The 23,158-nt window shown below is 51.3% G+C and overlaps 13 protein-coding genes and 1 non-coding gene across 14 annotated transcripts, besides 15 other annotated features; 2 read left to right on the top strand and 12 right to left on the bottom strand.

The window, feature by feature from the left end:
- On the bottom strand, positions 1 to 811 carry Tco025E_05044 (Tcoingi protein; the record flags this gene model as incomplete). Its single annotated transcript, XM_029371948.1, has 1 exon — positions 1 to 811. A coding segment is annotated over one exon (811 nt), but the record flags the coding sequence as incomplete, so codon positions are not given.
- Positions 812 to 898: 87 nt separating this feature from the next.
- Tco025E_05045 lies at positions 899 to 970 on the bottom strand. The gene has a single exon. It is a non-coding gene; the product is annotated as a tRNA-Thr (tRNA).
- A 466-nt stretch (positions 971 to 1,436) lies between these two features.
- On the top strand, positions 1,437 to 1,754 carry Tco025E_05046 (uncharacterized protein; the record flags this gene model as incomplete). The annotated part of the gene is made up of 1 exon (XM_029371949.1): positions 1,437 to 1,754. One exon carries the CDS (start codon positions 1,437 to 1,439, stop codon positions 1,752 to 1,754), a length of 318 nt encoding a protein of 105 aa, XP_029227904.1.
- A 292-nt stretch (positions 1,755 to 2,046) lies between these two features.
- Positions 2,047 to 2,415, top strand: Tco025E_05047 (uncharacterized protein; the record flags this gene model as incomplete). The annotated part of the gene is made up of 1 exon (XM_029371950.1): positions 2,047 to 2,415. The coding sequence occupies one exon, from the start codon at positions 2,047 to 2,049 to the stop codon at positions 2,413 to 2,415; it is 369 nt and encodes a 122-aa protein (XP_029227905.1).
- A 178-nt stretch (positions 2,416 to 2,593) lies between these two features.
- Tco025E_05048 (uncharacterized protein) lies at positions 2,594 to 3,088 on the bottom strand (the record flags this gene model as incomplete). The annotated part of the gene is made up of 1 exon (XM_029371951.1): positions 2,594 to 3,088. One exon carries the CDS (start codon positions 3,086 to 3,088, stop codon positions 2,594 to 2,596), a length of 495 nt encoding a protein of 164 aa, XP_029227906.1.
- Positions 3,089 to 3,136: 48 nt separating this feature from the next.
- Positions 3,137 to 3,225: a sequence feature (GA-rich).
- Positions 3,226 to 3,428: 203 nt separating this feature from the next.
- Tco025E_05049 (single-stranded nucleic acid binding protein R3H domain-containing protein) lies at positions 3,429 to 5,042 on the bottom strand (the record flags this gene model as incomplete). The annotated part of the gene is made up of 1 exon (XM_029371952.1): positions 3,429 to 5,042. The coding sequence occupies one exon, from the start codon at positions 5,040 to 5,042 to the stop codon at positions 3,429 to 3,431; it is 1,614 nt and encodes a 537-aa protein (XP_029227907.1).
- Positions 5,043 to 5,310: 268 nt separating this feature from the next.
- Positions 5,311 to 5,341: a microsatellite.
- A 53-nt stretch (positions 5,342 to 5,394) lies between these two features.
- Tco025E_05050 (coiled-coil domain-containing protein 25) lies at positions 5,395 to 6,021 on the bottom strand (the record flags this gene model as incomplete). The annotated part of the gene is made up of 1 exon (XM_029371953.1): positions 5,395 to 6,021. One exon carries the CDS (start codon positions 6,019 to 6,021, stop codon positions 5,395 to 5,397), a length of 627 nt encoding a protein of 208 aa, XP_029227908.1.
- Positions 6,022 to 6,153: 132 nt separating this feature from the next.
- Positions 6,154 to 6,173: a microsatellite.
- A 346-nt stretch (positions 6,174 to 6,519) lies between these two features.
- Positions 6,520 to 7,419, bottom strand: Tco025E_05051 (uncharacterized protein; the record flags this gene model as incomplete). Its single annotated transcript, XM_029371954.1, has 1 exon — positions 6,520 to 7,419. The coding sequence occupies one exon, from the start codon at positions 7,417 to 7,419 to the stop codon at positions 6,520 to 6,522; it is 900 nt and encodes a 299-aa protein (XP_029227909.1).
- Positions 7,420 to 7,739: 320 nt separating this feature from the next.
- Positions 7,740 to 8,468, bottom strand: Tco025E_05052 (ferric reductase transmembrane protein; the record flags this gene model as incomplete). Its single annotated transcript, XM_029371955.1, has 1 exon — positions 7,740 to 8,468. One exon carries the CDS (start codon positions 8,466 to 8,468, stop codon positions 7,740 to 7,742), a length of 729 nt encoding a protein of 242 aa, XP_029227910.1.
- Positions 8,469 to 8,491: 23 nt separating this feature from the next.
- Positions 8,492 to 8,538: a microsatellite.
- Positions 8,539 to 8,578: 40 nt separating this feature from the next.
- Positions 8,579 to 8,600: a microsatellite.
- Positions 8,601 to 8,870: 270 nt separating this feature from the next.
- Positions 8,871 to 8,897: a microsatellite.
- A 103-nt stretch (positions 8,898 to 9,000) lies between these two features.
- On the bottom strand, positions 9,001 to 12,072 carry Tco025E_05053 (calpain-like cysteine peptidase; the record flags this gene model as incomplete). The annotated part of the gene is made up of 1 exon (XM_029371956.1): positions 9,001 to 12,072. One exon carries the CDS (start codon positions 12,070 to 12,072, stop codon positions 9,001 to 9,003), a length of 3,072 nt encoding a protein of 1,023 aa, XP_029227911.1.
- A 62-nt stretch (positions 12,073 to 12,134) lies between these two features.
- Positions 12,135 to 12,156: a microsatellite.
- Positions 12,157 to 12,173: a microsatellite.
- Positions 12,174 to 12,257: 84 nt separating this feature from the next.
- Positions 12,258 to 12,282: a microsatellite.
- A 259-nt stretch (positions 12,283 to 12,541) lies between these two features.
- Positions 12,542 to 12,560: a microsatellite.
- Positions 12,561 to 12,643: 83 nt separating this feature from the next.
- Positions 12,644 to 13,684, bottom strand: Tco025E_05054 (uncharacterized protein; the record flags this gene model as incomplete). Its single annotated transcript, XM_029371957.1, has 1 exon — positions 12,644 to 13,684. One exon carries the CDS (start codon positions 13,682 to 13,684, stop codon positions 12,644 to 12,646), a length of 1,041 nt encoding a protein of 346 aa, XP_029227912.1.
- Positions 13,685 to 14,138: 454 nt separating this feature from the next.
- Positions 14,139 to 14,177: a microsatellite.
- A 68-nt stretch (positions 14,178 to 14,245) lies between these two features.
- Tco025E_05055 (mannosyltransferase) lies at positions 14,246 to 15,532 on the bottom strand (the record flags this gene model as incomplete). Its single annotated transcript, XM_029371958.1, has 1 exon — positions 14,246 to 15,532. The coding sequence occupies one exon, from the start codon at positions 15,530 to 15,532 to the stop codon at positions 14,246 to 14,248; it is 1,287 nt and encodes a 428-aa protein (XP_029227913.1).
- A 153-nt stretch (positions 15,533 to 15,685) lies between these two features.
- Positions 15,686 to 15,714: a microsatellite.
- Positions 15,715 to 15,751: a microsatellite.
- Positions 15,752 to 16,714: 963 nt separating this feature from the next.
- Positions 16,715 to 16,731: a microsatellite.
- A 14-nt stretch (positions 16,732 to 16,745) lies between these two features.
- On the bottom strand, positions 16,746 to 17,138 carry Tco025E_05056 (intraflagellar transport (IFT) protein; the record flags this gene model as incomplete). The annotated part of the gene is made up of 1 exon (XM_029371959.1): positions 16,746 to 17,138. The coding sequence occupies one exon, from the start codon at positions 17,136 to 17,138 to the stop codon at positions 16,746 to 16,748; it is 393 nt and encodes a 130-aa protein (XP_029227914.1).
- Positions 17,139 to 17,549: 411 nt separating this feature from the next.
- Tco025E_05057 (cyclosome subunit-like protein) lies at positions 17,550 to 23,033 on the bottom strand (the record flags this gene model as incomplete). The annotated part of the gene is made up of 1 exon (XM_029371960.1): positions 17,550 to 23,033. The coding sequence occupies one exon, from the start codon at positions 23,031 to 23,033 to the stop codon at positions 17,550 to 17,552; it is 5,484 nt and encodes a 1,827-aa protein (XP_029227915.1).
- A 17-nt stretch (positions 23,034 to 23,050) lies between these two features.
- Positions 23,051 to 23,071: a microsatellite.
- The last annotated feature ends 87 nt before the right edge of the window (positions 23,072 to 23,158 follow it).

Raw genomic sequence — 23,158 nt, forward strand, 5'->3', positions numbered from 1 at the left:
TGGCGATGCGGCGCGGCCCACCCAAGTGAGGCGAGGCGCCCGCGCAACACCGCGCCAGAATCAACTCCCCTGCACGCGTCGGCGGGGCTGTTTGCGGACTCGCGCCATCCACGACGAGGCACCGGCGCTGTCTGTCGGGTCCTGCGGGGACAATGGCGCCCTCCTCAGTTTTCTGTGCGCGGCGGCGGCGGGTGGCGGTGCGGATGTCCGCCATCCGCGCGGGTGCGCCCTGAAATTCCTCCAGCGCTGCTTTCGCAAGTTCATCAGCCGCCTCGTTGTGTGTGTGAGGGGCGCCGTCGCGCCCAAAAAATAAAGTTAAAGCGCAGGCGCACGCGCCACGACGGAGCGGGCCGGCAATGACGCCCCAAATGCGGCGGAGCACCCCGTCCGTGACTCGGGTCGGGCCCGTTCCAAATGCGCTCCGGAGAAGGGACGGTGAGGCAGTAAATACGCCCGCCACTCGCCTGCCGGACGTTTTCAGAACGCACAGCAGGAGCTCAGCGGGGCCCAGTTCGGTGTCCTGGCACTCCGCTCGGCGGCCGCGCGCCAGCGAGCCGCCGCCGTTGCAATTCATACTGCACGTACGCGTGCCTGGCGCTAAAACAAGCGGGCGGTGCAGCCAGACCGCACTCCGAGCTCTACGGAGCCGTCCGCCTGATAGCGGGTAAGTTGCACGAGCACAGGTGCTTTTGGCCCGCCCCATTGCCGCGGAGTCCCTCGATGCCGCCAACGCGCGTATGTACTTTGGCACTTCGCCGCCGGGCGGATTGGGCGTCGACGCCGATCCGGAGGAGAGACACAAGGGATGCATGCTGCGGGCGGAGTCGAAGGCGCATGCCCTCCTCTACACACTCAATGGGCGGACGGCTCCGTGGAGCTCGGAATGGGGCGAAAACGAAGGCCACTGCGAGAATCGAACTCGCGACCCCCACTTTACGAGAGTGGTGCACTGCCACTGTGCTAAGCGGCCACGTCGGGGACAGTTGTGTGCTTGTGTTTCTTGGGGCTGCGGGTGCGCGTTCGCCGCGGCCCTTCATTGCGTGTCGCCGTTCGCTGCGTGCCGCCCCGCTGGGGGCGCTGCGGCCGGCGCTTGTGCCTCTTCCTTTTTTTAATATTATTTTTCCCCCCATGTTACTGTTCCTCCGCTGCGCGTGCGGAGCCCCAACGCCCTCCAAAGGGGATTGCGGCGCAGGCAACTTTCCCTGCGTGCGAGTGCAGCGGAAGTTGGGCCCCAGCCCTCTTGCCGGATTCCGTTTCCTCCTCCCCCCGAAGAGCGGTGCAAGAGAAGAAGTTGCGACGCGCACCGGTGAAGGCGCACACCCCTGCTGGCGGGCGCGAGTGTGAAGCCGAAACAAAAGAGTACAAAACTAGAAAAAAAAGGAGGTAAAACAGCAAAATACAGGGACGCTCCCTCCACCCAACGGACGAGCGACGCCATGCACACACGTATTGGCGCCACGGACGGGAAACGGTTCAGGGCTTGGGAGGCCGAGCAGACCACAGACGGAGCCGGGCCGGTGGTTCGCCAAAATAAGCTCGGGCGCCCCCAGTTCCTCCGGGCCAAATTTGGATCGGTCCGGCTGCGCGGGGAAGCAAGTGCTCCGGAGTCTCCTCGCACACAAGCTGTTTCTGAACCACGGCGTAGTTTTGCGTGCCATGCCCTGCCCTTGTCGCGAAATCTGCCAACGTGGGCGCCCGGCGACGAAGGGTTGAGGGACGGTGCGGGCACTCTGTGCACAATTCGCGCCGTGTAATCTTTGGAATCGGCCCCGGCGCGTCCTCTTCACGGTCATCGCACGTCCGTTTTTTGCGGGGGCACTGCCGTTGGACACGGCCAAACAGTCCCTGGGCGTGACTTGCATCGTGCGTTGGGTGCTGCGCAAAGCTGTGGGTTGAGGTGCTCGCGCTCGCCCATGCTTCCGCCACTCTGCCGCGCCGGCCAGGTGTGCACGCAGACCCTCAACAAGAAAAGAAGAAGGTACAATAAAAGAACAGCATGCCATTGATGAGCCCTCGGGCGCGCTCGAGGGGGGATTGGGGGCCAACATGCCCCGTGGTATCGCGGCGCTTCTTCAGCAGCAGCCCTCCTTTTTCCCTTTCGCAACCCTGACACCCACGGAGGGGCAAGAGCAGAACCAAGAAAAAAAAACGGCAACACAAGTAAAATGTTCACACCTTGTGCCGCTGCGATTGCCCAGGCAACCCCAGTGTGAGCCCAAGAGTGTACACAGAGATGCCAACGTTGACGCAATTCCTCTGCCGTCATTGCGTGCACCCCCCTCTCTTGCTGGTGGCGACAATGAAACCGCGCCGAGACAAGTTCAGCCGCCGCCGTTGCCAGCCGACAGGCGTTCGTGGCGTGTTTCGCCCCCAATGGAAAACATTGGGGCACTGAACTTCGCAGACCCCGAGTAACGCAGCGGGGTGCCACCAGCAGTAACCATTGACGCCATTGTTAACTGCTGCTTCAAAACAATAGTAAAATAAATAAACATTCTGCCCCCACCCTCAACATGAGGGAATTAAGCACTGCGTAAAATATATATATCCAGCTTCCTTACGTTGCTCGCCGTTTGGCAGTTCCATCTCCCACTCAAAACTCAATCACCTCATCCAGCGGATTGGTGCGTGGTGGTGGTGCCTGGTCGGCCGTGGGGGGATGTGTCAGCGGCGTCCGGCGCTCAAGCAATGGAACGTCGATGTCCTTCTTTCCCGCCAAGACACCGTCACTTTGTTCCTCACCGGATGTTTCCTCTGGTCCCTGCATCCCCAACTCCCAGAATCGCGAAAAATAGCACCAGGCGCCAACAATGTCTGTGACGTCATGAATGGATGCGCTATTCGCCACAGCGTCTGGGAGTTTCTGCAGTTCACGCCAGGCCTGGCGCTCCACCTGTCGCCGCTCATCCGCCGAGCTACTCTGCCGGTGAAAACGCTCCAAGGAAAACAACGCCTGCGCTGTTTGACGGCAAAGGCCGGCATCGGACGAGAACGTCGCAGATGATCTATTTTTGCATCGTGGAAAGGTTTGGACACTCAAAGCACGGCGGCTGCCGACCAGCCGCAGAGCCAACCGAAGCGGCGCCATAGCTGGACCCCAATATCCCTGCTAACTCGACTTCTCATCCGCGAATCCAAAGAAGAAGGGAGAGGGAGAGAAGGGATAGTAGGAAAGAAATATTAAAAAAGAAAAGCAAAACAAAAAGGAAGAGAGAGAGAGAGAGATACCCAAAGAGGCCGCACACTTTTTGACTCCCCAGGGCCCTCCAATGGGAAATTGCTACTTCCTCAAAAGATGCAAAACACGCAGAGTAACAAGTAACCGCAATGACAATTGCACCAGTTTGCCCTTTCGACACGGGCACAGATGCCCCAGCTTCCAAGCTTATGTGATGTACAAGCCATCGGATGCCACCATAAAAGGTCCATCAGAGAAACTCCTGCAGATCCTCCAAGAGTTCCTCATCCGTTCGTTTCCGAACACCGGAATATTTTCTTGTGCGTTCGCCTGCCCACGGTTTTCGGAACCTTCGCCCGTTACAAGAAACGTTCGTGTCGCAAAGACCACCCCCGTCATCGCTATCAGTCTCCAACCTTCCACGGCCTCCTAAATGACATTTTGTCTCCAATCGCGATATCTTCTCGCTGGCCCTCACCGTACCCAGCAGTTGATCCGACGGTTGCCGGTCCAATGTAACTGCCTGCCCCACTGAAGCGTTGTGCCTCGCATCTTGGTCATCCAAAAGAAGGTCGACTGCAGCATTGACATCGGTGTAAACGTGTGCTTTATTTTTAGTATTCAGCTCAACAACAAAACGAAACGGTGACGAATATGGCCTTTCAAGAATTGTTTTTTTAGATTTGTTTCGTAGCCTTCGCTCTTCATTACTGAGAAACGCCTGAGCCGCGCCACCGACAAGGAGGTTAAGAGATTGATTTTGCAATAATCCTTCAAGGCTTTCTCCATGACATGTCGCAACAAGGTGGACGCCTCGCTGCGTCATTGACCACGCCGCTTCCGCCTCGGAAGCTGTGGCAATTTCATCCACAATGACATACTCAGGGGAGTGGTTCTGTAGAACATGTGCCATGATTTGTCCCTGGTCCTCGCGACGGGGAACTTGAATCCGTCGGCAGCGACCCAAAAATGGAAGTGGTATCGGACAATCTCCCCCGATTTCGTTGGAGGTGTCGATGACAACGACGCGCGGCTTCGATGGTTCTCGAGACAGCGACGCAGCAAGATCGCGCAACAGAGTTGTTTTGCCAATACCCGCCTTGGACAGGATCAGGACACTTCCCTTGTGAGCTAGCGGAATCAGGGCTCGAGCGACGTTCGGCACGTATCGGCCTACTCGAATGGTGAGACCAAGCGGCTCACCAAGACGGCCACGCCAGACGGAAACACGATGCGGCGTGTTCCGAATACAACCCCTTCCATCATCACCAAAGCGACCTATTTTCTCGATGGAAAAATGAAGCTCGCTCGCAGATGGGGGTGGTAATTGAGCTACCCAGTCGGCGCCTCGCACCTCCATCTCCTGGCCAAGATGCATAAAAAATTCCTCCACTTCGGCATGGCAAAACGACGGATGAGAGGTAACGGCATCACGCAGAGAAGGCGAGAGTATGGATAAGAGATGCTTCACCTCAGCGTACGAAGTGCATAAGGCCAAACCAACTAGATCTTTGTCGATCATCTCCTGCGTCTTTACAGCTTCCTCTCGTTCCATGGCCGTCTGTAGTGTGTGGTGGAACGTTTTCCACGCCTCACGCAAAGTTTCCTTTGACCACATCGCGTCCTCAGTCCGATATTGTTGTACCTCTGTAATGCATTCTTGGATGTATGCCAACGGCATAGAGATTGGCGGCTCACGCCGTGATGGTGCCTCTGGGGCCCCCTCATCAATATGGCGCAATGCCAACGCGCCAAACGGAACAGCTCTACATCGTATAGTACACTGCGAATGCCTCATAGCAGTGAGCTGAAGAAGGCCGCTGTTACTTGGCCACATAATAGACAGGCCCCATCTTAGCAGCATGCCCGCACTTTACTCCTACGCCACTTCTTCACCACCCGGCTTCCTGTAGAGGATGACGGCTACATGCACCCACATACATAAGCATGGAGGAAGGAGGCGGGGGTGAAGAACAACAAAAAAAAGGCAAACTACGTAAGCACACAGAAAAATATTGTTTGATGAAAACTTCAAGATGAAAAACAATAACCCTTCACTGTTAATCTTAACTCATATACTCCTCCCCATCCCAAAGTTGCATACACGTGGCCGGTATCAGAGTTATAATCGGCATACACACATACACGCCCACACACACGCACGCCGAAGGAGTGAATGCGCTTTTTAAATGTATTTTTAACCAAAAAAAGGTCCGCTACATGAAGTCATCTTCATCTGGGACCTCGTCTTGATTATTACGCATCTTCGTTTCGTCCATGAGAGAGGCATAGGACTTGAGTTCTGCTGCCTTTTTCCTCGCCTCCATCTCTTGCTTTTCCAGCTGTTGCTTTTCCAACAGAGCCTTCCGTTCTGCCCGTCGTTCCTCTGCATCCCGTTCCGCCCGCAACGCCTGAAAATCTACGTCTTCTTTTGTGATTTTCGTTTTCTCTAACTTGTTAAGCATAGCGTTATTTTTCTTTTCGACTGTGTAGTAGCGACGCAGGGATTCCACCTGGAATCCCACTTGCCCAATCTCCATCCCATTTGTCTTCAACAGGTTGCTCCACGGTGTGTACACCACACGAACGTGATTTAGCTTGCATCCCTCAATACTGTTGGCTTTGGTGAGCTGGCAGCACTCCTCGATCACCTCCGGCGTTAAATCGTCGATCCCCTTACCTTTTGGCATGCGCAAGTATACATGCGCACTGCTGTGGTTGTCGACGTGAAACCAGATGTCCTCTGGCCACCCATACTTGATAAGCAACTCATTCTCGTGCTTATCACGGCCCATGTAGCAAAAGAGCGTAGGGTCGGAGGCGAGGGTAAAATAAAACACCATACTCGCCCAAGTGCGGTTACTTCACACGTGCACTTCTAAAGAAAGCCAAACCAACTTTTAAGGTCGTGAGTAGAGAGTCACGCCAATGGAAGGCGCGAGGGCAAGAGAAAAGAGTAAAGCGGGGAGAAGGATTATATATATATATATATATAAAGAACCAAACATGCGCAGCAAATGGCGAAACTAGGACATATGCCATTGAAAAATAAAAACAAAAATTGGGCAAAGAAGAAGAAAGAGGGAGGGCCGTGTAGTTGGGGCACAGCTAGCTTCCACCCTGTTCTGATTTTTTTTTCCCCCTTCTTTATCCGTTGTGTTGCTCTTTCCTTCTTATTTTTTTAACTCGTCTGCACGATAAGAAGAAACGACACCCAAGCAGAAGGACCCCCGCAAGGATGATGCATCAAACCAGAAAAGAAAATCACCCCCCCCCCCGTTCGTTCCCCCATAACCCCTCGCACCTCTCTCTACTTCACTCTCCTTCTTTGCCAGCTCTATCTAGCAGTACTTCAACGGCATCCACGAGATAATGTCAGCAGTACGTCGTCTTGGCGACGAACTGTATCTTCTTCCTCTCCATGGAACCTCGTCGTTTGGCGCGGTCGCACTGTCATTCCCCCTACTTTCAGTCGACATACACCTATGTAGCCGGAGCGGGGAACTGAAGCCGATTTCCCAATTACTTTGGTTTCTATGCTGAATGCCATTCACCTTGTAGGCACCAACGCCAAGGTTGGTAAAAGCCATACGCCTTTCTGTCGCACTTTCCCAGTGAGAAGGAGGAGGCACCATTTTAATACCAACTCGTCTATGTTCTGCGCTCACAGAACGTGGCTCAGGCGTGTGGCGCCTACCGAAGCGTAACGGCTTCTTTATCAAAGGTGGTGGCACCGGACGCTCCTTCCGCGGTTCTTCTATCGGTGCCAGTGAACCAAGTGAGAGGTGACTCCGCCTAAGTGGACTTGAAGTTACCAAGGCACGCGGATGCGGCACTCTGACGGGGCTCTTGTTAAACGGAGGCTGCCTACACCGCTGTCGTGAGTAATGAACTGGCTCTATCTCGTTTATGGCCTGCGCCGCAGAGTCGAGATGCGAAGTCTCTTGTCTAGGAACCGCCCGCCGCGCTGAGGAGACTTCCGGTGGGTCCGGCGCAACAGGATTGTCGCAGCTCCGAACGGGGAAGTGACGCCGTCCGCTCGCGGAGAATGCGCGCGTGCGTCCGGGCTCGTCGGGGTAGAAGGAAAAGGGGGTATTGGGAAGGCTTCGATCGGCCAACCGGCGGTAGACACTCCGCCTAACACGTGGGGGAATGGAGTCGCGATCCATCGCCTCGAGAAAAAGGGACCCCACCGGCTTGTGCTTCTCGTTTAAATCCAGACCAGCACCAAGCTTGCCCATCTTCTGAAGAAACAAAAAGAGAGAGAGACAAAAAAAAAGAAAATGAAAATATGTATATATATATAAAATGACCCTTTAGGAAAAAAAACCCCGATGGCCGCAAGCTCTGCAGGCGGTGACGTCTACATGAATCCCCATCGATGGCAGAATGCACAATTTCGCCGCCTAAGCAAAGAAGAAGGGCAACGTTGAAAGCAGTGACAAAGCCGTGAGATTCGCGACTGCGCCACCCCAGTTAAATTAGTACAACTGGATAGAGATATATGTATATATAAAGAGCAAGCAGAAAAAAAAACAAGTACTTTGTTCCCGTCAGAGAACTAGTAGGATCCAAAATAGCCCCAAATGGCAAAAGTACTTGGTAAAACGGCGAACACCAGCCGAAGAAATAACATCCCAAAGGCCCTCAGAGCAAAGTGCGAGAGCATACCAAGTGCCATGGAGATCGCACCTGTCACAACCACTGTGACACCAAGGCAACGGTGAGCTAGGCGAAGTCTTGCACGTTGCGAGATGGTAAGGCGGTGATCCAGAATGCCGTAGTATATGATGAGACCAATCAAAACCTCCATCACCTGTGAAAGCTCACACACACCACCAATGCGAGCGTGCCAGGTCACAAAGTGCATTTTGGATCGTTGAAATTTACTCCACTCCGTCGCAACGATCCCAACCGCGCTGACAACTTTTAAGGCAAGTGCACAACGGCGATGAAACAGCAGCACATCATGTCTCGGTCGCAATTCCCGCAGGTAGCCCTGGAGGGCAGCAATGGAGCAGAGCAACTCCGGAACAATGACAAAAAAGGCAATGGACATCAATATCGGGTGGTAAACAAATACATCGGTCCACAACGTCCTCGAAGAGCTGGCGATAAAAAAGACAAAAACAATAAGAACAAGCACTGAAGATAATCGACGCATCCACAGATTAGTGGACACAAACTGTACGGCGGAATTTCCACCACTAACAACACCCTGAACCTCATTGGCGAAAAGGCTCTGTTCAGTAGGGGCAGGCAATTTCGCAGGAGGCTGCGACTGCTCCATTTCATGTCACGTATTATTATTACTTTTTTTTTCGTTCTTTCTTTCTTTTCCTTCGTCCTTTGTTTTTTTTAAACCGGCCTAGCGTGTGATTCGTAAAGGCCAAATGAAAGCACACACACACACACACAGACATAAGAAAAGCAAAATGGAAGAAAAACAGGGAATTGTAGATCAGGCAGTAGAAGGAAAATTGCTTATAGCCCATGGATTGATATCAACCCATACCATCATACCGCCAGTGAGGCCCACAAGGACAGTCTTGCTGTTCCCGCACAACATTCGATCGCATCTAGAAAAAAAAGAAAAGAAAAGAAACGGGAGTCAAAGCTTTTTCTAAATATATTTTACATTTAGGGAGTATTTCATTGCATAGCGGAAATCATGGCCCATTCCACATCCTAATTCTTCTTCTTCTTCATTCTTTTTATTGCCTGCTTCAGATTGGCGACAAACATCGAAATGTGTGTGCGTATGCGCCGTTCCAGCCAGGAACAGCGTCTGCCCTGCATTTACAAAAATAAAAAGATACATATCAGTCCGTGGAGAGTACGCGAATCATGAAGTCACCACTTTCTGTTGCGACGCTAATTCTGCACTCCCCGAAAGAACCAGCCGGTTGGAGGCACGGTAGAACTAACAGAGAGTCCATCGGCTCTGTTATTAGAAGCTCACACTGAACAACATGGTGTCGCACATACTGTGAACGCACCACCACCCGATCGGCAGGTATTTGTCCTTTGATGCCCTCACCCTGACGGCCATCATTAGCCAAGACGAAGAAGACAATCGCAGGATCCTTGTAACTGCAGTCGACGACCTGCATTCGTATTACAAAAGTATCAAGCATCCTCGCAGGGTAAATTTCAACTTGGGGATTTCGCGTCACTTCATAGTACGAGCCACTTCCATATGGCCACGACACGGTTACAGTTTTCTTTGACCATACAGGCAACGGTATAAGTTGCGGTGACGGGAGCGAACTCCACATAGTAAATTCCAGCCTTGCCCGAGATCCCGCTGGGTGAGCGCATGTTACAAGTGTGTATCGTTCTCCAGGAGCTACATCCGCCTCCAAATAGACAGCGTCATCCACAATGAAGGGACTTGCCGCCACAATCGACTCCTCAGGTAATACTCCGACAGATCTTGAAGGCTTATCCTCCACCAAAGTCGTTTTCACAAGAAACATGCCCAAGGCGATTTCCTCACTATCAGGCGCCCGTGCCTTTACAACAAGTGACCCTGTTTTAGACCCCAAATTTCCAACGTTGGTGTTGGAGGTAAAACTAAGCACAACCTGTTCGTTATCTTCCCCTGTGCGATATTCCCCACTGTTCTCTATTGTGTTGCTATAGGTAAGCGTATTCCAATGGTACGAAGAATCTTCCTTCCAAATAATAAATCCAGACTGACTGAATATACGCAGGAGAAACTTACCCATAACTCCACCTGTATGAGAACTTGGTATTACCCAATAGTCATCTCCTCCCTTAATAATGCCTTCAAACGATAATGAATCCGTCAAGACATATTTTGTTGCCACAACAATATTTTCGCTGTCATGTCCATATCGAACAGGATACTGCTTATGCTGAACAATATGGAGGGCAAGAGAATCAATATCTGTTGTTGTAAACCGTATGTCAGGTACAGCAAGATTAATAAAAAAAGGAGATTCCTGAGTTATCTTTAGACGATAGTGAGGATTGAGGTGCCAATGATTTCCATAGCATGACCCACCTGCGCTGTTTCTATCCCATTCATCATTTATAACACGCTGATGGAAGCCCTGAAAAAGGTGGCAAAAGTGAACCTGTGTAAATGCGGCTATAAAGTCCGTGTACGAGATCCAGAAAGAAAAGGACCTTGTAGCCGAGCGTTGACCTCGGAGGGCGGCATCTACATCTCGGTAACGGTGCCACTGCGCCGATTCCTCCGACCAATCTCCTTTCCATTGCGTTGTTGCCCAAAAACTGGAAAGCTCAATAAGCCTTGTTCCATTCATTTGCCATACCTGTAAAATACGATAGAGATGCGATGGCTCTATGCCGGAAAGTGTCCTATTTGCTGGTCCACTCAGAGCCACCATCAAAGCCCCGGCGCCGTATAACTCCAACATTGTCAGCCACCACTCATCCGCTTGAAAACGCTCATGTTTTAGGAAGCGTGCAATACCCACTCCACCACTCAAGTCACTGAGGGTTTTAGCAAAGCTTGTTTGCCGTTCATTGGTGCTCTGACTAATAGGATTGTTCATCCCTTCCAAGGACAACACAGTGCTTGCCCGAGAGTTTATCGAGAACCGGTTGTTTCTTTCCGGCCTACACATTAATTTCGAACGGGCGCCATCAAAGGAAGCAAGATCAAGGGCCGAGTACCCGCCATGTAACTTCGCAAGGGCCTTCTCGAGGATGCATGGCCAGAAGTACTTCCCGTTCACTGGGTGAGTAAAGATGAGCTCATCCTTGCTATTTACAGGAAGAAGATCATCGACAACAACGTATCGCCATGCCCCATCAATATGAACTCGCAACCCATACACGCCGTGCCCCAGAGAATGAGAACCCAACACGGTGCTTTGGAGGCTCTCCAGATCGTTAAAGGCAGCATCCACGCACACAAAAATCCATGAAAAAGAGAGCGGGGAGTGTCTTGGTAACACCAGACGCTTTTCCTCATCTATACCAGGAAACAGCCTTGCGGAGGGATAAATGTCTCCCACACGACGCCATCCAGCGATAGAATACTGCGTCGTGGCACGATGCTGAACAGCTACATCATCTGCGGCGAACTGTTGGTCGTAAAACCAAGCATATTGCTGCTCACAAAGCTGAGCTATGACGGGAATAGGATTATCATCATAAAGAAATTCATGAACCTTGCGTGAAAAGGACAACAGTGCGGCTTCTACATCATGGGCCTTTAATCGCTTTCGGTCAGAATTATCTTCGTACATGGCTGCTGAGATTGCCATTTCCAGCGAGATTGCATTTGAACCGTCTTTGACCGCTTCCGCTGCTGCACGAATCACTTGAACAGGTGAGACGCGCCCTATACCATGATCCTCCCCGGGTGAAGAATTATTTGCATCTCTGCTACCCGGTGAGACCAACAGGTCCAGTTCAGCGACCATCTCCTTTAGTTTTCGATTTTGCTCCAGTTGGGATTGAATTGCCTGAATAATGGAGTTCCTGATACCAGTTCCATCAAGCATCATAAACTCAATCACCGGGTTATCCCTAACAAGCTGTAGCAGCGATGCTCCTGCATTCATTGTTAGCGGGTTGTCTGAGAGGTTTATTCGCACAATGGATGGGTGTTGCCGCAAAGCGAGACAGAGAGCATCCGTGGCCTCATTGTCTAGCTGTTGCTCACGGAGGTCAAGGGTACGGATGTTCCTGCAGCAGCGGACAATCTCCAGGAGCGGCAGGATCCCCTTTGGGCCTAAAAAGTTCTTGGAAAGATCAATCAGGATCAAGCTTTTATACTCGTCTGGAACGTCGGATAAAACATGGCAGATGGCGGAGTTCTTGCGGCAGTGCAGTTCCACGCACTTCTTTTCGTAAATCTCCCGCAAGGAGAGGCCGGCGAAGTAGCTGGTCATTCTAATAACGTGCAGCGATATCTCCCCCTGCGTGAGTAACACCTCCCCCTCCCTCTTCCGCTACACACACACACACACTCCCACTATATATATATATATATGCCTGTGTGTGTGTGCGTCTGTCTCTTTCTCTCCACGTATCTTGCGCATAGCCACGTGAATCAAGAAAGCGGGGTTGTGGATCAGTGGCGGCGGTGGCGGTGGTGGTGGCGCCAGAAAGCAAGTTGAAGTGAGGGAAGGGAGCAGTCAAACAACAGGGGAACAAAAAGGGGGAAAACACGTCGAGCAAAACCATAATAATACAAAAGAACAAAAAACGCAATGAGTGAGGTGGATGGAGGGGCACAACAGAAGCAGTGCACCCCCCCCCCATTCCCCTCTACACCAAACTGAGAAATAAGCAAAAGTAAAACGAACAGCTACATCTTTGTTTTGCTTGTAGGAATTCGCAGATCAAAATACACATCTGCACACACACAGACACACACGAAAAAAAAAAGTTGTTGCTGTTATTGTGGCGCACTTCCGCATACCCCATTCAGTTACTAACTTTTTTTTTTTTACAGAGGGATTATGTAGGAGGCGCCCCTTCAAAATGGGCCTTCCTGGGCCCCGTTGTTGCTTTACCATTTATATTCACCTCGTACAAGGTTGGCAGATGCTCCACGGCGGCCTCAGCTTCCCCACACATAAAGTGATGCAATTGCTTTAAGTCCATTGCGTCATGATCATACGCCGTCGTACTTGAGAGGCCTTGTTCCCTCACTTCTACTGAGTCTACGGGGATCACGCATCCCGCACGGGGCAGTCTTCGTCGGTGTATCAGCACCTCCTTGCATAACATAATAAAGACAGCATAGCAAAAAAAGTTGACGACATAGGCACAAAGCACACTAGGAAGCAGACACGATGCTCGCCCAGGTGGAAGGCTTGGGATAATGTACTTATGCGTGATTATCAGAAGGGATGTTGGGTTAATGAGACGAAACACAATCCATAAAATGCAGGTACTGTAGAGGGCAACTGCGTAGAGCTTGGTGGTGGACATGCCGTTTTCCTCCAACGTGCTTCGTACGTGAAGGGATATATTCGTCGCCTCCACCAGCATGAAGCAGGCAAGAATAAAGAGCCCATATGGGCATGACCCAGCAAACAGGTAAATCACATACGGAATACTTGACACCACATGGTGGACGATGAAACCAAACCAGTTTGGTTGTCGGTATAACAGTAGTAGTATTGTGTCGTACAAAAAGTACCCCAGACTGATGCAAAGCAGTCCCTGCAGAAAAGAAACATCGCCGAGCGGCTCAAAGTGGTCTCCCCACTTCATTGCGGCAACTCCGCCAATTAAGCATGGGACTACAATGATCGTATGGAGGGCGGAGATTACGCGAGAAGATACATCACACTGAAGCTGTACAGAAATGCATACAAACCGGCGGTAGTACCTCTTAAGCATCGACCACGCGATTACAAAGGACACAGAAAAGAAAAAGAATGCGAGGCCAACGCAAAACAGGCGCTGATGCACGAAGAGCCCTCCAACACCACTGCAGCATGCGGCATCGGTGTTCTGGTTCTTCTCCATGGCATTGTGTTGAGGTCCCATTTCAAAACGAGCAGAAGTCGGCCGGAAAAATAAAGGAGGAGTTGTGTGCGTGCCCCTGTGTTTGCCTGCTTTTACTCCCTCTGCTTTAGAGTGACAAAAAAAAATACAATGTAAAACAAGCAGAATAAAGAGGGAGAAACCAGGGAACCACGTGCTCAAGTGCGGATGCAGCTGCATGACCCCAAGAACACCAAGCAGAACATGAACACCAAATAATATGTCTATATATATAAAAAAAGTGGTGCTGCACCCTTCTGCGTTGCTTACCCTTTCATGTCCCCATTCCAAACTCCTCCTGCTCTACCTACCGCAGCACCGTCCCACACGCAGCAGTTGCTTCCCCATGTATCCAAGCATTCTTCAATGCCCTCATCTGCTGCGCCTCTCCCGCGGTCCTCCGGCATGCAACGGTCAGACAGCGATTACCCATTCTATTTCTATACAACGTCCCCCCCACACACACAAACACAAACACAAACACAAACACATACACGTTTGCAAATTTTGGTTTTCCTTCTCTTCTAGCGTTCTATGTCTCCCTTCCGGCTCTTCTCAGTGGTGTTACGCAAGTTTGACCGCCTTTTTCTTCTCCCTTTGCTTCTGTTGCGCCGCGGCCTCCTGAACTCGGTAGGCGATGCGGGCGAACCATGCGGAAAGAGCGACCATCGCCAGAAAAAACACACACGAGGCGAGCCACAACCTCCCAAAGTCACTCCGGCCGTGAAACTCCAACTGAACGGCTGTCAACATCCACACCGGAATCGTCACGCCCCAGGCCGAGACGACGGCCACCGTCTCAAGCAACCCCGGCAGCTTCTCATTTCCTTCACGAGGCTCAGCAAAGAGAAACGCCACAAAGGGGAGGAACCACACAAAGTACTGCACGGTGCACACCTTATTAAAGGCAACGAAAAGCATTGTTTGGACGCAACACGCATGGGCAACGTTGCGCCGCAGCTTGTAAGAAACAAAGGACAACACAAGGGCTTGAGGCAAAAACGCAAAAAGTCCTGGAGAATAGTCAGCTCCCACACCAAGATGTCGGCTCGCCATATTGAGATACATGAGTAACCAATACGGAGAAAAATTGTGACGGTGATCCTCACGATGCACGTGGTACAGAAACGCCTCATCTAGGTATTGCTGACCAAACCACTGGTAACACAGTACCGTGGGAATAGCAAAGAAAAGCACCACGAGAAGTCCGCAGAGCGTTACCACGGGGACAACGCGTTTTAGTTTATGAAGAATGGTGTCAGCGTCTGTTCGCTCCCACACGCCAAGTATCAGCGGAAGGGCGTAGATCACAGGGTACAACTTAAAATGAACAGCAAGCCCAAGAATGGAAGCGGCCTGAAAGTACTTGGACTGCGTAAACTTCGCCAACACGAGGAGACTCAGGAAGGTCACCAGCATATCGCTATTTCCACGAGTTGATACGTTCAGCACAATAGGATTAAATAGAATGAACAAAGACACCATCCACTTCGCGCTCCGCTCCGTGGCGAAGGTTACGAGAACTAAATAGGAGTAGTAGGCGGCACCCACGTCGCACAAGGCGAAGAGCAGCTTTCCAAGCGGGTTTGCCACTAGCACGCTGGGCAGCATGAGTGCGGCAAGAAGTGGCGTATAGCGAAATGTTGTTCGATCAAAGGGTGACCCTCCCAGCCACATGTCCCGCGCCCCATCCACGATAATCATGTAGTCAATGTCTGTGTACTTGACGCGAAACCAGCTGTCGTGAAAGTGCGCGTAGATGATAAGGATCAGGCGCACGATGGCGCCCATCCGTATGAGGCTGCCGATGGTGACGTCATTCACCCATGTCTCAGCTGAATTGCGCCGCATCACACACGCCAGTTAAAGAAGGCCTCCAAGAATGAATATCAAGGCCACGTTTTTCTTCGATCTTGTGCCGTCCATATGTGAAAGAAATAGGCGCACAAGTAGAGTGTAGGTGTCATAGAATAGGTTTTGCAGACACAGGTGCAAATAAAATTTACAAACACACACACATGCATACATACACAGGCCACTTACAGACTTGCAAAATGCATAAATATATACTGTGTGAGAGTGTGCCGGCTTGAGAGAGGCTGCCAATTCCCCTCGCAGCTCCGTTACGCACGTCAAGAAACATAATACAACAAGTGACTGTTGCCGATGGTGTGTTGTAAAAATCCGGCCATACATTTTCCCCCCTCCCCGACCAAAAAAAAAATAATAATAATAATTGTTCGGCTTTGCTGCATCTAACCTTGTTATCAAATATTTGTTCAGGCAGAAAAACGGAGAATTACATCATGCAGTCAAAAAAAAATGTCTGTTTAATCTGACACTCTCACATTCATTCCACCCCGCCGCGTCTGTTACTCACTTGTTCCCCGACACCTCATCCCCATGCAGTTGCGCTTCCTTCGTGTTAGTGGACTTTCTCTTCAGGGGGGGGGGTAAAACAAAAACAAAAGAGAAGCCGCCCTCTCAATCACTCAAACTCCAGTTCGCAAGCGGCTCTTCTGAGGGAACTCCGTAGCATCACTTTTCTTCACTGCTGCATAGGCAAAGTAATTTGAATCCCACGAGGTAATTGCCGCTGGTAGAGAGGAGGTTGGCAGACACGTGTGCGAGTGTGTGTCGACCGGCGCCTACAAGGCAAGACGCGGCATCCGACACTTGGCCCCTTCCGTCCTTCTGGATTTCTTTGGCTGAGAGTTGTATGCTGCTTTTCCTCCCTGTATTGTGAGTGCGAGGTGCAAGCACCTCCTCTTGTTTCTCTGTCCTGCCGTCATCCGAAGAGGCAAGGTGGTATGACAAAAAAATAGACAAGTATCACAAAAAAAGAAGAGCGTTTCATATGCAAGAAAATCAACACAACTTGAATCGCCGCGTGGAGCCAACTAACCGACATACAAGCGGGAAGCGTTATGATGATGATGATAATAACAATAATGGGAGGGAGGGAAGCCACACATCTCTCCTTCACTCTCTTCTTCAGTCACCTCATCTAACCCTGTTGACCCCATACACCAGTATATATATATATATATGTTGGATTCTTGCCTCAATCCCGCGTGGACTGGCTGAGGCGTTGAATGATGAGCTCCTGCTCCTGCTCCACCTTGCGGAGTGAGTCGTACTCGGCGATGTAGCGGTCCAGCTCCGTCTGCTTCTCGCGCAGGCGCACCTGCGCTTCCTGCACCGTGCGAAAGCGCTCCTCCGCCTCGCTCTCTACAATGTTGCGGGAGCCAATGGCCCTGAGCTTTTCCTGCTCTATGGCCCTCCCCAGCTGCTCCACAATCGACATGGTTTGGTTCACCACATTCCTGAAGTCATCCATGCGGCCTGTGAAGCGCTTTTCCACCTCAATCGCCTTCAGCAGTTGGTCGAACTTCTCGGGGTCATACATGCGAATGGCGCCACTGGCGTCAAACATGACAAGTTTTTCATCATCCATCACTTGAGAGGGGGGGCGCTGTGGCTTCGCTCACCTTCCTTTTTTCCTTTCCCGAAACACGGAAGGAAAGTAAGAGAGAGAGAGCAAATGAACACCGTCCACAGCAGCGGCAGGGCTTTCGCCGTTCCCCCACCCCAAGGAAAACAAAAACAACAGCAAAAAAAACACGCACAGACGAAGTAGCCATTTTTCTGCAGAGGGATTCCGCCTCAACAGCTTCCCCAGGTTCACGCAACAACGGCCCAGATGAGGCTTTACCCCACCAGCTCTTTCTTTCTGTCACCCCGTTTCACAAAATTGAAGAGGAGCCTGCCACGGGATTCATTAGAAGTGGCCTCCAGCCAAAAGGCGCCGATCAGCAGAAGAAAACAAAACAAGTAAAAGAAATAATCATGCCGCTTCACTTTAGCTTTAATCCACGTACTCCACAAAGCATTCGACGAGGTCCTCAAGCAATTGGGGTTCAAGCAGAAGCCTTTGATTCATAACGTACAACGCAAGCAAGCGCCGCTCTCGCCGCTGCAGAAATGGCGTGTGTTCTTCCAATACTTGCGGCAGCAACTCCATGCTACCCACAAGGCCATAGAAATGTAATGCCTGAGAGAGCCATTTCATGACAGCAGAAACGAGGAGACCACCACGCGCCTCTCCCTCTTCTGCTGCAGCTCCGCTGCCGGTGACGTACGCCTGCAAGGACTCCAAAACAGGAGCAAGATCACAGGAGCGTTCCGCACCATCTTTGAGGGTCTGCACTAGTGATACGGCTGTGCTGTACAGCGATTTCTTCATCATGATAACCTGAACGAGGGGATGACAGGCTGACATCACCCCGCAGTGCTGCAGGAGACCTCCGTAGCGTTTCACAAGTGTGCGCCGCACGCTCATAACAAAATCCGGCGAAAAAACGTTTTCGCAAGGACCAAACTCTGTTAAGAAACTCTTCTTCGCCGCAAATAACAAATTAAAATTATCGAGAATAACGATGGCTTCTATGGGACGTGGACGCTGCTGCAACTCTGCGTGAAAAAGACGCTTGATCCAACGCACCACAATTTCCTCAGCGGGACTTCGCAATGGGGCTTCGGAGTCCGTCGGGACAACATTCTTCTCCAAGATACGAACAACGAGACCCGCATCGCCAATGACATTTAGGCCAGTGTTGTGGATGGTGAGGCTGTGGTGCTGGGCGCTGCGAATTTCAATCTGCGTGATCGTACTTGGGTCAGGCAACAGGCACGGGGTCACCATGCGAACAGCTTGGTTTTCCTTTCCCTTTGGCAGCGGAGTCCATAGCTCCTTCACAACACTCGAGGGTTCAGTCTGACCAAGCCGCCCACGATGCACAATAACTCGAATAGGCACTGACACCGATTGGTTTGTAAGGACGTCGATTGTTTCAATGACGCGTGGCACCACTGCCAGGCAATAAAGTTGGCGAAGTGCCTGCAGGTGCAGTTTGTTATCAGAGGTGGTGTCGGGCCAAAGTGGATAGAAGGACATCACGAGCGCCGCGACGGAGCTGAGCGAATGTGAGAGCGTAAGTTGACCACCGCCAAGAAATAGCAACCCAATAGCCATAGAGAGTGCAAGATGATCGCCATATTTCACATTCGTGCGCGTGTAAAGTTTCTGCATGACTTCAAGACACCGGGCGTCGCCCGTCCCAGCCATAATAAGGGCCAACGCCACTGTGCATGACGAAATACACGGTTGAAATGCCCCTGTAGAACGCTGAAGCACACTAATCGCCACCCCTGTGGTTCCTATATTACCTCGCATAAAACCCTTCAACTCATGAAGGACGACCGCCTTTGCATCAGCGTCCATGGAGCCCGCGTAACGCATGCCCAGAGCCAGAACAACACCAGCGAGGCAATGCCCTAGATTCATCATAAGGTAGTAAATTTGAGCGGGGGCAAGACCACTTTGTTGAGGATGTTTTGCAAGACGCAATAAACATGAGGGAACCCTTTGTCGAATCCATTCAAGTGTGGGTTCAATGCTCGACCAGAGGATAAGAGAAGACATCATTGAGCGTACCAGACACATCTCCGGACATACACCTTGTAGCCCCACCAAACGGTTCGGAGGGGACACTTTTCCCGCCATGGAGGCATCATCTGCCTGCATGTACATGAAACCCAGTGCCATAACGGCCGCCGGACTAGACACGGCGGTGTTGAAACGGTCACCCTCAAATACGCGAGTACAATGAGTCCTAAAAGATTCCTTGGCGTTACGCATAAGTAGCCCGCGGGTGAGAAAGTGACCACTGTCAGGGTTGTGTTCGTTAAATACCTCTAAACCTTCACACGCAGAGGGGACCGCCTCCCGGCGTGCTCCATTCATGAACTGTAATAAGCGATTCTCAACATTTGGTAAACCATGCGCACTCCCAATACCGAGAAACATGAGGCCGAGGCCAAACCCCGCGCCCAGGGCATATCCCTCTCTGTCGCGAAAGTGCTCATCCGAGGGAAGGCGAGACATCTGAACGAGCAACATCTCCGCCAAAAAGGCATCCGGGGATTGTTGGTATAGGATTCCAATGGAAACCAACGCGGCAGTTTGAACGTCGAGAGAAACTTCAATATCTTCTGTGGCAGGGGTGAGGGATTGCACGTGCATCGAGAGACAATTAAAAACGATGCTATTGCACGTTCCCCGTAGACTACAACTAAGACCCAGCATCACGGCAATGGTCACCGCCTCACGGCCAGAAAAGGCTGACTGAGGTGAGACAAGGAGTGAGTATATATCGGTTCGCTGAAGCACTTTTAAATGCCCTAAGAGTCCTGCAGCAAGAATTAATCCAGAGCGAGATGCTAGACACGTAATATTGCGTGTTTGGTACAAAACCCAGTGCTGCGTAATGGACTGTTCCTCCTTTGCACACCCATGACTTTGAGGTAATGGAAGGAAGCGCAGCGCCGCCGCACACCCATTGTGAAACAAAGGCCATATTAAATTGTCCGCAGCGATTTCCTCTGAGTTATTTGCTATTGTAATTCCGTCACTTGTCCGACCCTCAAGATTTAGGCGTGGAATTGGCACACTATCGCGCACCCTAAAATTCTGCGTGCAAAGTGTAAACATGCCACGCCCCACAGGAAGGGCGGTGGCGCGTCTCGAAAGCATTTTTAAAGTGTTATAAATGACATCGGCCCCATCCACTTGACTTGGCAAGACAATAGGTGCGGCAGTGTTCAACATGGTTTGCACAATGTCCAAGCGGGAGTCGCCCCAGTGCTGCGGGAAGTCGGGTCGCATAATGACACCATCGTCATCATTTAGGGTGGCACAATATTGCCGTCCAACGGCCCGCTCCTGCGCGGCACGCACGACATCACCGGACGAATTTGCATGGCATGCCCGCGCCGGGGCCTGCTGCAAGCGATCCAGACGACCAATAATGGCATTGAAGTCATTATCCCAAACATCCCCTCCTTTATCCTTGGCAATGGCTAACGCGCGAAGAATCGGCTGCGCCGCCCCGACGCAAAGCTCCGAAGCGACAAAATTCGGGTTAATATCATACTTTAAAAGACCTCTGCATAAAACAAACCACCAGCAGCATGCACGGTTATGCTGCCCGTCGGGTGAATCAAAGCAGTCCACGAACATACAAAACAGACGGTTTGCCAGAGAAAGAGGAGAACCAGGGAGGGCACCTTTAATGGCTGGCCAACCACCAGACACCCGCGCTTTTCCTACAAGGACGCGCTGCAGGATGGTGCACAGCATTGGCGGGGCCCCGCCGAGAACGGCCTCCATGGATGAACCAGCGTGAAAGACAAACCTTTCGAGTAGAATATGTTCAGGCAACGCACGTTGAAACTCGTGAGATGGCGATGACTGCGAGACCACAGGACCCTGAGGTGCAAGTTCCGTTGTCGCAGGCACGCAGAGAGAGGTGGAGTAGTACCAGACATATTGTGTCCACCGCATTAACTGGCTCAGCTGAAGGTTCATCTTCGCAAGTGGCTCAAGCAAAACCCAAAGTTGTTCCTGCAACTTGAAGCTCTCACACAAAAGATGCAAAACAAACACACTTAGTCCACATTGATGCTGTGTCCAAAGCTGACTTACACTCGCACTAGAGAAGAGGGCTTCACGGGCTTTCTCTTTCGGGATACATGGGCTGCATAACGTACGATGTTGCAACACGTCGGCGGTTAAACCAATCGGATCAAGGAGAATATCACACAGAGTTGTTTCTTCTTCATCCCCTGGAGCATTTTTGCGAGAATATCTCGCCTCCTTGCCTTGATACCCACCTCCACTACCGCCTCCCTCAACCGCATTGTTATTGCGTCCATCCTCATTTATGTTGCTTCTTCCACCTCTCCCTGTTATGCTTGTGCGGACAACCTCTATAATCAATTCAATACATCCCGTTCCAAAGTCCCACACATCTCCCACGTGTTTACTTTCCCATGCGCGTCGCAACAAATCACACTGCAGCGATGCGACACAACTTGTTTCTAGGACCAATTCAAGTGATTCTAGTATAAAATGCACCAGTGGATGTTGTTCCTCCAAAATAGAGGGAAACCTAACAACGTACGATTTACGTTCCGCGTCATGTGTAATGTTTTCACCTTTTCCAGTTTCTTTCTTAGAGGCGAGGGAGGTGGCCTGAAAAGCGACTGTGGGGCCCATCTGGTACAACACACCATTCACAATGGCCTTCGTTGGCAGTGTGGGCGCGAGAGACATGGTGGCTATGCTGGTGGAGGGAGAAGGTTGCTCCAAGAGGGTAGGAACATGGTACAGCGTCACATCGTTGACCGCCGGGTAATGACACACCATAACAGGTTGCATCATTGAGGAACGCAAGCAAGGAAGCACGACTGGAGGGCAGTTTGTCTCCACGGAGAAAAGCATTTCCAACTCCCCCATCCCAGTCAAAAGGTTCGGTGTTCGTAAGACATGTAGCACGGTATGGGGTGAATCAAAAAGGAATAATACCTGCACAGAAGCATCCAGGCTCTCAGAAATTGTCACGGAGATGTCTGCTCCCTTGGCACGTAACCGTGACACCTGCAACCGCTGTGGCCACCATATCCAAAGCAAGGCATCTAAATGTTCTACTACCACCGTCGTTGCGAGACATATCTCATCGCCGCGCACTGCCACCGTCATTAACCGCCCCTTGTCAGTTTGAAACTGAGCAAGGATAATCGCGTCCACCAACGCGTACCTTGGCGTGACACTGTTAGTATCCAACTGCGGTGAAGGTGATATCTTCGTCACGGTTGGATTCGGGCCAAGACGCTTTATTAATTCGAAATCACCAGAATTCACATAAACAGGTCTAATTGTCAGCTGAGAAGCCATCCACCATAGGTCTGCCGCTTGGTGAAACATAAACCCTTCCACTTGCAGCACCATGGATGAGGATCCCCGTGAGGACTGCTGACTCCCGTGGACAAATACGCCACGCAAACCTGGCACCACCGTCGTGGGAGCAATGTTTTTTAGCACAAAGTGTGTGATGGCAGCGGGGTGCACAGTGTTGTACGCGGAGCATATAGTCGATGCCTGATGCGCAGTGTAATGGCTGTGCCGATCCTTTGGTTCATCACGATGTAATACACACAAGAACTCTTGCATAGTTTCATTGCCGTCATAGCTGGCCGCTTCAGTGTGCTCGCCCCCAGCAAAGCCCGCATTCAAGTCTAACCCACTGTTGGCGAACGGACTCACCGGTAAGCAACCTACAGGAGGCAGACTTCGCTTCTCATTGGAGGGGGCTGGAAATCGCGTCAAAAAGGCCCACTTCACGTTGCGATGCGAGGTGGAGAAGTGAACCTCACCGTTGTGCAGCACCGAAACCTCCCGCACACCATCAGCCTGCTTCTCTCCGACGCGGATTGTGAAGGCGCTCTGCATACTGTGAGTTCACGGTGTCTCTCTCTCTCTCTCTCTCTTTGACCTCCTCCTCCTCCCACCCACCCCCTTCTGTACGTTTGCGTGCAATGAGGGTACAAGAGAAGCAAGACGCGAAGAAAACAAAT

Source organism: Trypanosoma conorhini (genome assembly GCF_003719485.1).
Source record: "Trypanosoma conorhini strain 025E chromosome Unknown Tco_14.4_contig_00280, whole genome shotgun sequence".
NCBI lineage: Eukaryota > Euglenozoa > Kinetoplastea > Trypanosomatida > Trypanosomatidae > Trypanosoma > Trypanosoma conorhini.